The sequence below is a fragment of the Phyllostomus hastatus genome, unplaced genomic scaffold, assembly GCF_019186645.2.
Source record: "Phyllostomus hastatus isolate PE091 unplaced genomic scaffold, TTU_PhHast_1.1 phas_scaffold_501, whole genome shotgun sequence".
NCBI lineage: Eukaryota > Metazoa > Chordata > Mammalia > Chiroptera > Phyllostomidae > Phyllostomus > Phyllostomus hastatus.
This window is the reverse complement of record NW_025334033.1, coordinates 63,247,865-63,261,018: the sequence shown is the minus strand read 5'-3', so window position 1 is coordinate 63,261,018 and position 13,154 is coordinate 63,247,865. Positions and strand designations below refer to the sequence as shown.

Sequence of the window (13,154 nt, the reverse complement as noted above, 5' to 3'; positions counted from 1 at the left end):
ACCACGGCGTCTCGAAGTGTTAGTTCCTCCGCAGTCTCCCACTTTCTTTGCCGTCACTGGCTTCCACGCTTCTCTTTAGGAACCCCTAACTGCCCGTTTGGCTCCTGGTGCCACCCTCGCCGCCTCGCCAGCCCGGCAAGGTGCGCAGGAACTCGGCCGCAATACCACGTTTCGCCGGCAGATGCCGCTGCCCTAACACTGAACAGAGCCAACTTTGAAATGACTAACGCCACCCGAAGCCATTTAGCGCGGACTGTATTCTCGCAGAGGCTTATGCTAGGTGCTTCGGGTCCACCCCGCACTTGGCTCACACGGGTAACACGTGAAAATTAAGTTAGTTACAGCGTATAAAGTGCTTTGAACAATGACCGAACTACAGTGTGTAATTATTACCGGTCCAAGGTAAAGTGGCAGAGGAGGACAGGAACTCGGGCGTAGTGCAGCTGTTTCAGCAGGGAAGTCTGGGCCCGGGGCTTGCTTTCCATCCAGCTGGGGCCCTTGTCCTTTTTTCCTGTCGCTTGCCACCATACTGCTGCTATTTCCCCCAAGTTGGAATCGGAAATTTGTCTCCTTTCTGGCAAAGTGGTGGTAGTGTTGGGGGTGAGGGGACTGGTGTCACAGTTGGGCCCGGCCCACGTCGGTGTGGCCACACCACCGGCTTGTTAAAGGAACTTCTAGAAGGTATACAGCCTGGGAAGTGGCACTGTGTGCGCGCCTACAGTCTAAACTCAATCCAAAGTTTCCTCCTTTGTCCTCTGGGCCTGCGGCCCCTGCCTGCGAGACCCACCCTGGCACCTGAGGCGCGCGGGCTTGGCTCTCCCACCCCTGGCGCAGACTGGGCCGATCGCGGCCGAAGGGCTGCACCTGCCTGGGGCCCACAGTCTCGGAGTTGGGCTCCGCTGTGACCAACCACCCGCGGCCCGGACGACCTCTGAGAGGAGGAAGCCCCAGTCCCTGGCACGAACCCGAGGATACACAGGCGGGGGCCAGCGCCCGCGCGCTCCCGTCGGCACTTTGCCCCGGGGCCTCGCAGAAGACGCGCGCGCAGGAAAGCGCCACGTGCTGGGGGGCCCCAGCGCGCGGAGGCTGCGCTCGGCGCCGGCGCGCCGGCGAACCCACGTACGGGCAGCCGGACCCGCCCCTTGGAAGCCCCCTACCCTCACGCACGTGCGAGCCGCCTCCCTTTCCCTGCGTCCAGTTCAGCCCAGCTCTGCCCAGCCCGCGCCCCACTCCTGGTCCTGGCACCGCGAGGCGGCGCAGCGGCCGCCTAGGGCTGCCAAGAGGCGGGGCCTCCGCCCGCATTGTTCCTCCCCGAGAGGCCGGCCCTCCCCTTCCCTCAGCCCCGGGCGGGGCGCGGGGCCGCCGGAGCCGCGGAACGTGGGCTCGCGCCCCGCCTTTGTCTCCCGGGCGCGAGCCGCCGTAGCCCCGCGCCCGCCGCTCGCTGCCAGAGCCGCTTTGTGCCGCGGGGCGCGGAGCCGGCGGGCGCAGCCTCAGCATGGACGTTACCGTCTCGGAGCTCATGGAGCTCTTTCTGCAGAGCCCGCTGGTGACCTGGGTGAGTGCGCCTTGCTTCCCGCCTCATTGTTGGTGCACAGGCTCCTCTCCTGCCCGCCTGCAGTTGCCACAGACCCGACCCTTCCGGGGTCCGGGCAGTCCCAGGACTCGGGGGTTCAGCAAGTTTTTCCGGCCCGGGTCGGGGTCCGTGCCCGGGGCTCCGGAGGCTTTGCCTGCCCTTGAGCCGGCGCTCTGGGTTCAGGACCCCGAGGCACTCCCGGCCCGGGGCTGAGAGCGGGTACACCTGTTCCTGCCGGGGCGCTGGTCTGCGGGTCCAGGAGCGGATAGGGTCGGAGTGGTCACCACGTCCTCTGTGGCTTGACTACTCGGGAAAAGGACCCACTCCCCCAAAATATCCTCGTGCAGTTTTTGAACCCGAACCAGCCGGTGAATGGTGGTGACGGGTGGGGGATTGGGGGTCTCCGAGTGGGAATGTCTGCAGGCTGGGGTGGGCGCAGCGATTTTCAATGGATCTGAGACGTGAGAAATTTATTGAGAAGCTCCTTTTTTTTTTTTCTCTCTCCTTTCTGGGACGCTGGAGAAAAGTGGCGAGGAAGTTTTCCTCCTGCTGTCTCGCGTCTGTTGCCTGGAGCGGGACAGGGAGAGAGGCCCTGGAGAAGGGTGGGCTTGGTGCCCACTGAAGCTTGGGTGGGCGTTGGGTGACCCCGTCTGCCCACACGGGCCCCGCTAGCCTTGACCTTCTGGAGAGCTTCAGACTGTGCGCCTGGGGTGACTTCTCCTGCCTTTCTGTCCCCGTCTTCCTCCTTGCAGGTGAAAACTTTGGGCCCGTTTGGAGGCGGCAACCAAGACAACCTGACTATGTACATGGATTTGGTGGACGGCATCTTTTTGAACCAGATCATGCTGCAAATGTAAGTTGTCTTCACGGTGGAAAGACATCAGTGATACTTCAGGAAGTTAAATTTAAGGTTGTGGAAATGGAACCCGAGGTTGCAGTGGGAGGGATCTTTGCACGTGGGGCCCATGATATCTCAGTACAAGTGCCTTTTTGCTGTCCTTCCGTAGGGTGTGAAGAACTCCAGGACAGGGGGGTGGGCAGCTTGTTGGATGAAGGAGATTTGGAATGGAAGGACTGTGAAACTCTGAGTGTAGATAGTGTAGTTAACTTCAAGCTCAGGTACTTTTAATGTGGTTCAAGCAATGAAACTAAAGCCTTTCTGTGGGGGGCAAGCAACTGCAACAATGTCCGGTTACAGGAAGTGCTGGGGGTGGGTTGGAAGCATCTGTGTATGACTAAGGTTTCGCTCTGGGCTAGGCCTGTGTTTCTGCGCTCCCTTTCATTTTACCCTCCATGTTCTGTTGTCCCCCTGGCGCGTGCAGTTCGTTAAGTCGCTTCTTGTGACCCGGATTTAAAGCCGCTGTGGTAGGGGAGGCACCGGGCGTCAGAATGCTTTGGACCCTGCAACTCGGCAGGGTCTTGGTGGAAGTTACACCCGTTCGTTAGCATGCGTGTGTGACCACATCCTTTCCTGTTGCTGAATTCTGCAGAGCCTGTGTGATTGACAGCCTGCCACATGTAGGTGTCGGCCCCTGCTGCTTCATGCTGTCCTTAACTCAGAAACTGCAGGGGATGTGCTGGAACAGAGGGTCCGGGTGATTCATAGGCACCTGAGGGCGAGTAAAGCATCCTGATGTTCTCCGTGGTGAGATCGACCCCCCCGTGCTCACCTGCTCACCTGCCGCTGAGCAGGTGGTGCTCCAGCTTCACCCTGTAGCTAGTGAGGATCCGCTTCACTTGTGGCCCACGCAGGAGGGGTTTGCTTTGGCGTATTCAGAAGGTGGTTGAAACAGACTTACCTAAAAAGGTCTGTTTTAAGAATTTCCCCAAGAACATTGCTTCTTTTGTTTTAATAAGTCACGTGGTACCATGCTGTGGGAGAGACACTCCAGTCCTAATGGTTTTGTTGTGTGTGTGTGTTTTACCAAAAGCACTCCCAATCTTACCAATCCTGTATTTGATTAGATGCTAAGTGACCAATCTTCTGTTAGCTTCGGCGGCACTTCCCCGAGGATACTGATGGAAATGAGTTTTCCTGGGGTTGGCCCGTGGCACGGTCAAGCTCTGACAATTACCCCCCACCGTTCTGTTAGACCCTGAACGTTACTGTATTGCATTGGTGCAGTGACCAGCGACACTTCAACCTGTCCGCACTCAAGCCCACGACTATTTAATGAAAAACCACCCGCAGTATCCCCAGCCTTTTCGTGCAGCGTTCACACCCAGGCAGAGAGAGAGAACAAAAGCCTGGGACTGTTTCTCTTTCTTCAGCGACCTTTGGAATTCCTGGCGCTTTTACCACTTGCTTGTAAATCAGGGAAGCCTGTTGGACGCCCCTTTGAAAAATGCCAGCTCATCTTCACACTTGGCCCGTGGCTGGAATCGGTTTGAAGGGCTGTTTACCTCCCCTGCCCGATTTCAAATGTTATTCTCCTCTCGGTGATTTGCCAGGGTGTCGGTCTGGACGTGGGAGCTGACTAGTTCGTTCACAGGTGTCGAGGCCTCAAGCAGTGTTTCTGGGTCCTTCCAGCCAGCTCAGGCACGGAAAAGGGACAGCCAAGAAGCTGTTTGGGGGTGCTTTCCAGAATGAGGAAGCCAGGGAAGGCGTGGCCCCCACAGCACCTGGTGTCCTGGTTGGGCGATCAGAATCACCGTGCTCCACGTGGTAGGAAGGAGAGCCTTGGTTGCCTTTGGAAGTGGGGTGGGGGGCTGACCATAAAAAGGAGCATAGGAGGCCTTTGGGAGGAGGAGGAGAAGTTTTCTATATGTGGACTGGAGTGTGTTTCATTTAAAAAAAAAAACTCATCAAGTTGTAACTTAAGATGCATGCATTTTACAGTATGTAAAAACTTCAATTTACAAAAAAAAAAAAAAAATATCCAGCTGTAGTGTCAACCCGCTGGCAGCCAGCCTGGGCCTGCCCTCCAGATATCTCCCGTACCAGCTGCCTGAGGCCGGGCCGCCACTCCGCACCTCAGTTTCCTGACCTATCAGATGGGCAGCAAAGGACCTCCCTGAAGCGGTGGTGTGAGGCTTCGATGAGATGATGTGTGAGCAGCTAGCACAGTGCCCGCTACCTCACAGGTCCCTGTGAGCTCCATCTTCATCCAGAAGGGGTTGGAGGCATCCCGTAAGGCACAGGCGGCAAACACAAGGCCTGTGGGGCCAAATCCGGCCCTCCACCTTGTTTTAGCCGGCCCGGCACCTTGTTTCTGCCCGGCGGCAGCACCGAGCTCTGGCTGAACTGTTAAGGAGTAGTTACACTTGCACGGTCCTAAAGTTACATTCGGCCCTTTGTAGGCAACCTCGAGACCGATGTGACCCCCGGTGAAAATGAGTTTGCCAACCCTGCCGTAGGAGTCGGGCTTCTCCTCCAGTGGCTCTCCCATAGTCTTAGTCTTCCGGAGTCCTGCGTGATGCCTTGCCTCAGCCCTCTCCCAGTGAGAGCTAAGGCGACAGTGGACTCCGGGGCCCACGCCCTCGCCGCACACCTGACACTATACTTAAGCTGAACCTCGGTTTTCTCTTCCGCCGAGGGGAGAAACGTCAGCTACCTGGCAGTAAGGCTCTTCTGCTCTCTCTTCCCTGCTGGGAGCTGCCGCGGTGTGCTCCTCACCTGTTCGGGTGGGCTCTCCCCGGGTCGGTAGGACCGGAGAAAAAAGAGAACAGTCTGCTCAGTGGCATGCTGGGGCTCAGATAAGAGGTGCGTGTTACCCAACACTTCGGAGCCATATGGAGGCTGCCGGGGCCCACGTGACAGCACCTGGGCATTGTCTCTGGCAACCGTAGACGGCTGCAGGAGTAGTCTCCTGGCCCTGGCCTCCCGGTGATGTCAGCGCCTGGAAGCAGGAAAGCCCTGTGAGCTCAGCTTTCGGGGGAGGCCCAGATCTAGGCGCATTCCTGAATGAGAGCGAGGCTTTGCGTGGCGTGGACAGAGGTGCCTGGGAAAGGCGCTGAGTAGCCCCTCTGTCAGTGCAGAGTCCCTGGGTGCCTGCTGGTTCCCCGGGGGAAAAGAAGGTGTCGGATTCACGTGGGACACGGTTCTCACTGTCTCGTAGGAAGACTGTCTCAGAGCTTTGACTCTAGCCTCAGGCAGACAGGTTCGAATCCCGCCTCTGCCACGTAGTGGTTTGTTACCTTCAAGTGTCTGTGCTTCCATTTCCTGGTCTGGAGTAAGGGGAGAGGGCGCGTTACAGATTTGGGGAGGGCTCAAAAAGATCCTGTGTGTAGAGAAATGCTCAGCAGACGCCCCTCATCGTTGTCGTTACAGTGGAGCCAGACCGGGTTTGAGTGTGTGTGCACAAGCGCATGCTGGCGTGCATGGCCTTTAGGGCGTGTCCGCCTTTTGATTTGACTCAGATTAGAACCAGCAGTCCTCGACCTAGTGGTACCTATTTCCTGCAGTGCGCAGAGGTGGGGTGACGAGGTGCTGGGCAGAGGGGGGACAGGCCCGCCTTACCCACAGTTGACTTTTGTTTCGCTTTGCTTCCTCATAACCTTTTTTTTTTTTTTTTTTACCCTGAGAGCCTTAAAGCAGGGAGTGTTAATCAGTGGTCAGGATGATTATCTGATTGCTCGTGCAGTAGGTGCCGAGGCTCTGTTTGGAGTGTTGCTTCAGCCAGCTGTTGCTCTTCAGGACGGTGAGAGCAGAAGCAGAGGTGGTCAGAGCCCAGGCCCCGCCGCTGGGTGCAGGCGGGTACTTAGGTGAAGTGAAGTGCGCGTCCACGGGTGTGCTGAGGCCCTTCGGCCCCTGGCGTTCCCGGGGGGCCGGGGGAAGGGGGCCCGTCTGACTTAAATGAAAGCTGAGACCACAGCAGCAGCAGCAGAGCAGAAAAAGCCCTGCGTGTTCTCTGCGTTCCGTTAGGTTAAGAAGCATGTTTGTCACGTTGTGAAATTGCTCCTTAGTGCTTAATGCGCTGTCGTCAGGGGAGAATGGCACCTTTAAGGTAAATTATTTTGTCACGCTCGGCGCACTTCTGCTGCTGAAAGTGCCTCTGCAGTTTAAATGCTGAACGCCTCCTCTGTTCCTGAATTAATTCCCCCCGAACTGTTAACCTGGGTTTTCTCCGTAACGAATGGCTCCATGGGAAACGGGTAACATGTAGATGGCCTGGCCGGACTCTGTTACTAGGTGGGGACCGTAAGAACTGCTGTCACATGCCCGTTGACAAGAGGTCCTCTGGTTTCCCCGGGGCACCTGTGCACCTACTCTAGGGAGCACGGGAGGAGTGCATGAAGCACATGGCTCAGCATCGCAGGTAACGTGTAAGGGGGTGTGCGGGCACGCAGTGCGGTGTGGGGGCTCACAGAGCAGCTATCCCGTGTCTCCTTGATGGTGGCATTTCACGGTCTGCATTTAGTTTTTGAACTACAGTGGTGCCGTGCCAGGGCTTCTGAGAGGACCAGAGCAGGAAAGAGGATGCAGACAGAAGCCCCTCATGCTTCTTCTCAGCGGGAGGTGGGCAGGCTCCGCCACTGCCCCAGCCGCCCTCGTGGCTCCAGGTCCTTCTCAGGCGTTTCCTTGAGAATCTGCTTCTTCTCCCGTGTTTTCTCGAACCTGTAGAATGCACCTTGTGCTCGCTCACCCAGCTCCGTGCCAAGACGAGCAAGGGTGCATTCAATCCAGGGACTGGAGGCATGTTCAGCGGCATCCCCACGCCTGGTGGCTGTCGCAACAGGTTCCTCCGAAGTAACAGCAGAAGGCTGCAGCAAGGCTGGTTCCACCACGCGTTCCACTGCGTTGGCGTCGTTTTTCTTCAATGGTAGCCGGCCGTTCCCCGCCTCTGGCGAAACCGGTCAGTTCATGTCGGCCGGCTCCTCGGTCACGGTCAAGTACGAGGCAGAGGAACACCTGCTACGATGTCTGTCTTTGCGGGAATCTTCCACTTGGGCTTTGTTTGCACCTTGGACAACTGGGGTGCCGACGTCCCCCGCCGGGAACTCGGCCTCGGCGAGTGCCGTGGCAGCCTCTCTCTCCACGTCACCCACCACCACGCTAGGGTCTGCTGACACCGAAGGGTTAAGGCATCCGGTTTTTTCTCCAGGAGGTTTTGACCTGTCTGGGCCGCTTTTCCTTGAGCATTCGTGATGATCTGCACCATTTAAGAGGGAAAGATTTCAGCGTGGTCTTTGTCTGACTTTCTGGCCGTGACCGCTTGGCTGGGGTCCCCGGCCCGGCAGGCGTGGCTGCCACAGACCCGGCCACAGTGCCTTCCTCTCCTGGTCAGCTGCTTGGGTCCTGGTTGAATTTTACATTGTGTGTGTGTGCATGTGTGTGTGTGTGTTTAAATTGTACTTCCAGTGACACTCGAAATTTCCATTTGTAGATTTTTTTTATTTGCCAATTTCATACCACTCACTCACTTGGAGAGGAGCCGAAAGACATCGAGGCCGATTTCCATAACTCCCGAAACCCCCCTTCGTTATCGAGGGGGACGGGTGTCTGCAGCAGGAGGAAAGGCCTGCCACTCTCCCATCACACCTGCTCCCGGGGGGCCCCTCTGCGCCCTTATCACAGGGCTCGGATGACAGATGAAACCGGGAAGATGGCCCTCATTTGAATTTGCCGTCTCTCCCTGTGTCTTGGGACAGAAACACGTGGGGGAGGGCTTTGTTCGGAGAAGCCAGAGAGAGGTGGCAGCTCAAGCGTCCCATCGCGTCTACAGTCCTCTGATAGGAAACCTTTTTGGACACTGAGAATGTTGAGGAATATCCCGTACGTACAGAGATGAGCGAAGTTATCAGTCTCTTGATTCAGGTTTCTGGTTTCAGCACGACCAGACCTGACTTTCGCCTGGGGGTAGAACACGAAGGACGCTCTGGGGGTTTCCCACGTGAATCACTTGTGTCTCTGCTGTCAGCAGCTCTCGTAGGCGCCCTGGACCGAGGGTGTCGGCTTTCCGGGGTAGAATTGTGTCCCTGGGTGTAAAACCAGGGGCAGGCCCAGCCCAAGGCCGGTGCGAGTGAGAGAGGAAGGGAACTCCTGTGAGGTGGAACATGAACGATTTTTGTTGATTTAAATCGGAAAATGCACCATTCTTTCCCTTCTTCTTTCTTGATAGTTCATATGTTATAGTTTGTTCAGCTTTTCATCAGCTTTGGCTGATTGTCAAAATTCGAACAAGTCTGAATCTTGAACCGTCTTTGCGGGGGCAGGTTATCGACCGTTATGCAGCGTCACTTTTGCGGGTCTGCGTTGACCCTAGGTGGCGGTTAATGGGTGCCGCTGCCAGTGGCAACGGAAATGACATTGACTGAGGGCCCGAGGCGGGCTCGGTGCTTGGCGTGGGAGTGGGGGTGGTGTGGCTTGTCCACGGTCCGTGGCTGGGCGGCAGCAGCAGGACGGGGGTCCCAGCCGCACGCTAGCCTGGACTTGGGGAGGGCCGCATGCCACCGGGAGGAGAGGTGCGGCAGGGGCCAGGAGGCGCCACGTTGATTCCGTGCTTCTCCCCCCAGAGACCCCAGGCCCACCAACCAGCGCATCAACAAGCACGTCAACAACGACGTGAACCTTCGCATTCAGAACCTGACCATCTTGGTGAGAAGCATCAAGACCTACTACCAGGTAAGGGCTGCTCGCTGTCCGCGCCCCGGGAGTCCTGCTGGGCGCGGCCCTGGCGTCACTCGACGGACGGTTTCCCCACAGGAAGCCCAGAGGAAACGGGGCCCGCGGTTGGGTTAGGCGTCTGCCTGCTGACGCTCAGCGAGTGTGTGTGTCTCCCTTGCATCTTTCCTCCCGCATGGTGAGAGGGGTCGGTTGTGAGGTTGCTCTGTTCTGTCCGGCGCACGTTCTGCGAGCAGCACGGCGGCGAGGGCCCCGGCGATGAGCCCTGGTTCACTGCGTTGGTGGCATCGGGGCCCCAGGCGCGTGGGGAGTGGCCGGGAGGGGCACCCTGACGGGTTATCAGCACAGCTCAGGGAGTCCCTGCGCGGCTGGGGGGGCCGAAGGAGATAGGAGGCTGCGGAAGGGTCCCTTGGGGCCAAGGCTGTCATCGAGGAGCCCCCAGCCTGTGGACGGGAGCACCGGGTTCCCCGTGTGGCGTCCGCTCGTCAGGTGCGCACCCCAGCTGGTTAGCAGATAGCCAGTGGGCAGGAGGGCCTGACAGGGCAGGGCCGTTAACATGCGCAGCCCAGCCTGGGGGCGGTCAGGTGAGAATCTCGGGTGTTTATGATCCTTACGCGGTCAGCACTGGTGCAGTGTGGACTTCAGCTGCCCCGCAGGGCCCTGGTTTTCAAACTGTTTCTTAGCACTGAACCTCCCCCCCTGCTCCTCGCCCCCACCACCACACATATGAGGTTTTCTAAGGTCTCAGATGAGGCCCAGTGACTCTGATTGACTTGGGGGTTGGGGGCCCCCAGTGCACTCTGCCCAGCCCCCTCGTCTCCCCCCAGGGCGTCTCTGTGTGGTCCTGCGACCCCAGGGAGCATGGCTGGAGAACCACTCACAGCTCAGCGACAAGTCCCAGGTGCATGCATGCCGGGTCTTCCCTGAGATCTTGGCCAGACTTGGCCTCTGAGAGTGGCTCTTAGCGTTCGGCGTCTTGGACTGTAACTTGGTCTTGGTTAGGGTTTAGGAGCATCCCCGCTCTGTCCTGGGGCCGTGGCCACTGGTTCCGCGGTCAGCCAGGCTGACTGGCGTCACCGTGCTGGGGTGCCAGGCTGCACGCAGGGCCCAGCCCCTGCTGAGGGTTGCGGTTGCTACAGGGGCCTGTGCTTCTGACCCCACACGAATGTACAACGGCTGGTGGAGGGGGGAGCAGACAGGGTCCTGGTTTTCCCAGACCGTCGTTTCCATCCCCCTCCCATCGGGGTCGGGTGCACGAGAGGGGACTGGGGGTGCTGGGTGCCTCACCCGAGTGGCTGGTTCAGCGAGCCACCTGGGCTCATTTCGTGGACTGTTGTTGGCAGCACAGCACCGCGGCTCTGGGAGCATCCTCTGTGCGGCTCAGACCAGCCCCACCCTCTCAGTTAGGAATGCCTGCTGTGCTGCGGAGGGGCCGGGGGTCAGCCGGGGGCCTGGGAGAGCTCAGGCTGTGGGGCTGAAGTGGCTGCGTTTCTCCGTTTAAGAGGAGCCACACTCAGGGCCAGGCATGCTACAGGCTGGTGGGTTTCAGCTCGCGCTGCCCTTGTGATGGCCCTGGGCAGGGGGAGCTGGGCAAAGGCAGGGGTGCTGCCATTGAACTTGTGTCTGGGGTGTGGAGGGGGCTGTTGGCTCAGCGGGTACCCAGGGCACGATTCCTGTTGTCAGGCCCCATTGGCAGTGAGCCGGTGCTTTGGATGACGTGTGCTTGGTGCCTGGGGAAGTGTCTGGTGCTGCCATTCCCAGAGGCGAGCCCTTAACTCAGGCCTCGGGGCGGGCAGGGTGGGGGGGTTGGGGCAGGCTTCTCGGAGGAAGTGACACCTGAGTGGAGTTACGGAGGGCAACTGAGCTTCCAGGTTCGGAAGGTTATGGGAAGGAGGCAGGGGAAAGGATGTTGAGGAGGAGGAGGAAGTCCTGGAGCACGAGACAGTCCTGTCATCCACCTGGCCCAGGCAGCGCTTGCTAAGCTTTGGGTGATCAGAACCAGGGAGGATGTCAACCTGGGACTCTCGATAGGTGGGCCTCCTGCCTCAGGTGCGGCCAGGTGGCAGTAACCTCTCTGTTATGGCCGAGAGGAAGGCCCTCCAGGGGGGTGAGGTTTCAGGCACTGGTGCAGGCTGTTTGGCGGTCCAGATGTGCCTTCCGGTCTCGGTGGTCAGATGGGGTGCACGCAGAAGGGGACCACAGCCCTGACGGTCCGGGCCCAGGCGGGCCTCGGGCTGCGGCACCGCTGGGGACCGGGTCGAGTTCCAGCAGTTCACTGTTCTCAGGGCACTGTGTGCAGCTCCAGAACATGGGGACCGTCCCAGGAAGGAAGAGGTGGCCAGTCCACGCTCAGGGCCCAGAAGGAGTGACAGGTAGAGAGGAGGGCCCCGAGTCCTGGCTCAGCTCCTGCGCCGTCCGCTCTTTGAGGGCAGGGCTGGCGTGTGCACAGCCTGCGCTCTGGAGCCTGGAGCCCACGTTTGCCAGAGGACGTGCTGGCAGCCGCAGAGCCCCCCCGCATCTGGCCCCCGTCCTGCCCACTCGGGAAAAGCCTCCTGGGTTGGCACAGGTTAGGTGTGGGCAGCGTCGTCCTGTGTATTTTTTTCCTTCCGATTTATTGTCAGATAAAGTTCAGTTCTGGCCCTACAAGCAATGTGTGCGCTCTTTCTAAACAGCTTGGAAAACAAACAAGTAGCAAGGAAAAAGAACCAGCCGAACCCCACCGCTCGGAGACAATCCCTGGGAGCAGCTTGCGGGCTTCCTCCCCGGGGGCGGGGGGTGGGGGGGGGGGGGGGCGCGTGAATAGTTTTTGTTTCGGCAGCCGGGGTCGTGCCTTGTATACAATTGCATATCCTGCCTTTTTCCCCCTCCCACCTGGCATTACAGCATACACATAATTGGCTATTATTGTGCAGCGACACACAGGAAGGTTTTGCAGAAGTGCTGCCCAGCACCCGCCCCCCCCCCCCCGTTGTGCGGGCTTGGACAAAGCGGGACGAACATCACTCCTGACTGTGGACCAGGGAGGGCGAGAGGTCACCTCCAAGGAGTGTGGGAGTCCCTCCTGCCCGTGGCTGTCCACTTAGCCACGTCACAGTCACGGAGTCCAGCCCTGGGTCTTGGGTACTGAGCAGTGGTTCTTCCCCGCCCCCCACCAGCTGTCCTTTTCCGAGGCATCTCGGGGCAGGGACAGTGAGGAAGGCCAGGGGCCTCTCAAAGGGCATGGGCTTGTTTCACAGGGAAGCTCAGGTCTGGCCTCTGAAGACCTGCGGAGACTCTGTCCTCGACCTTCTTCGCAGGACAGGTGGCGGGTGAGCAGCAGCGCGGCCAGGCCCAGGCTGACCGCGGGCGCCTCAGCCAGGGCTCCAGGCCTCCTTCTGACCTGCTGCGTGGACCCTTCTGGGGGCTGGGGCCAGGAACCTGTACTTTCAGAAGTTCCCCAGCTGTTTGAGTCTGACAGCCTTCCTGTTTCCCCCGGGACCAGCGAGCTGCCGTGGTGGTCCTCAGAGTGGAGTGCCCAGACCGGCAGGAACTTGATAAAAATGCATTCGACAACCTGAGTTTCTAACAAGCCCTCCTAAGACCTGCTGTGGAGGTCCTGCAGTATTTTTTTTTTGTTTTGAGAGAGAGAAGGGAAGGGATGGAGAAAGAACGAGAAACATCGATGTGAGAGAGAAACACCAATCAGTTGCCTTCTGGACGTGCTCTGACCCGGAATCGAACCGACAACTTTTCAGTTTGCAGGCAGACGCCCAGCCCACTGAGGCATAGCGGCGGGGGCTGCAGTCTGTCTTCACAGGCCTTCCAGGGGACTCTGATGAGCCCGCACGCGGGAGCCACTGGGCACAGCGCACTCCTAGGGACGTCTGGCGGGGACACTGTCAGCCAGGTCTCACGGGTGCCTCCTCCCCGTCCCACACGACAGACACACAGCTCATCCGCCCTGGGGCAGGAAGGCCGGGCCCTGGCGGCTCTCGGAGGAGAGGCTGCAGTGAGGAGAAGGTGACCACAGGGGTCACT

The 13,154-nt window shown here is 59.1% G+C and overlaps 1 protein-coding gene and 1 pseudogene across 1 annotated transcript in view; one reads left to right on the top strand and one right to left on the bottom strand.

Annotated features, from left to right (window-relative positions):
• The first annotated feature begins 1,350 nt into the window (after positions 1–1,350).
• CCDC88C (coiled-coil domain containing 88C) overlaps positions 1,351–13,154 on the top strand; it is a 108,959-nt gene continuing 97,155 nt past the window's right edge. The window contains exons 1-3 of the mRNA XM_045822361.1: positions 1,351–1,555; positions 2,326–2,426; positions 9,029–9,137. Of these exons, the coding sequence (XP_045678317.1) occupies positions 1,496–1,555; positions 2,326–2,426; positions 9,029–9,137 (270 nt within the window). The 5' untranslated portion in view covers positions 1,351–1,495. The remainder of the gene's footprint in view (positions 1,556–2,325; positions 2,427–9,028; positions 9,138–13,154) is intronic.
• Positions 6,877–7,974, bottom strand: LOC123808388 (annotated as a pseudogene).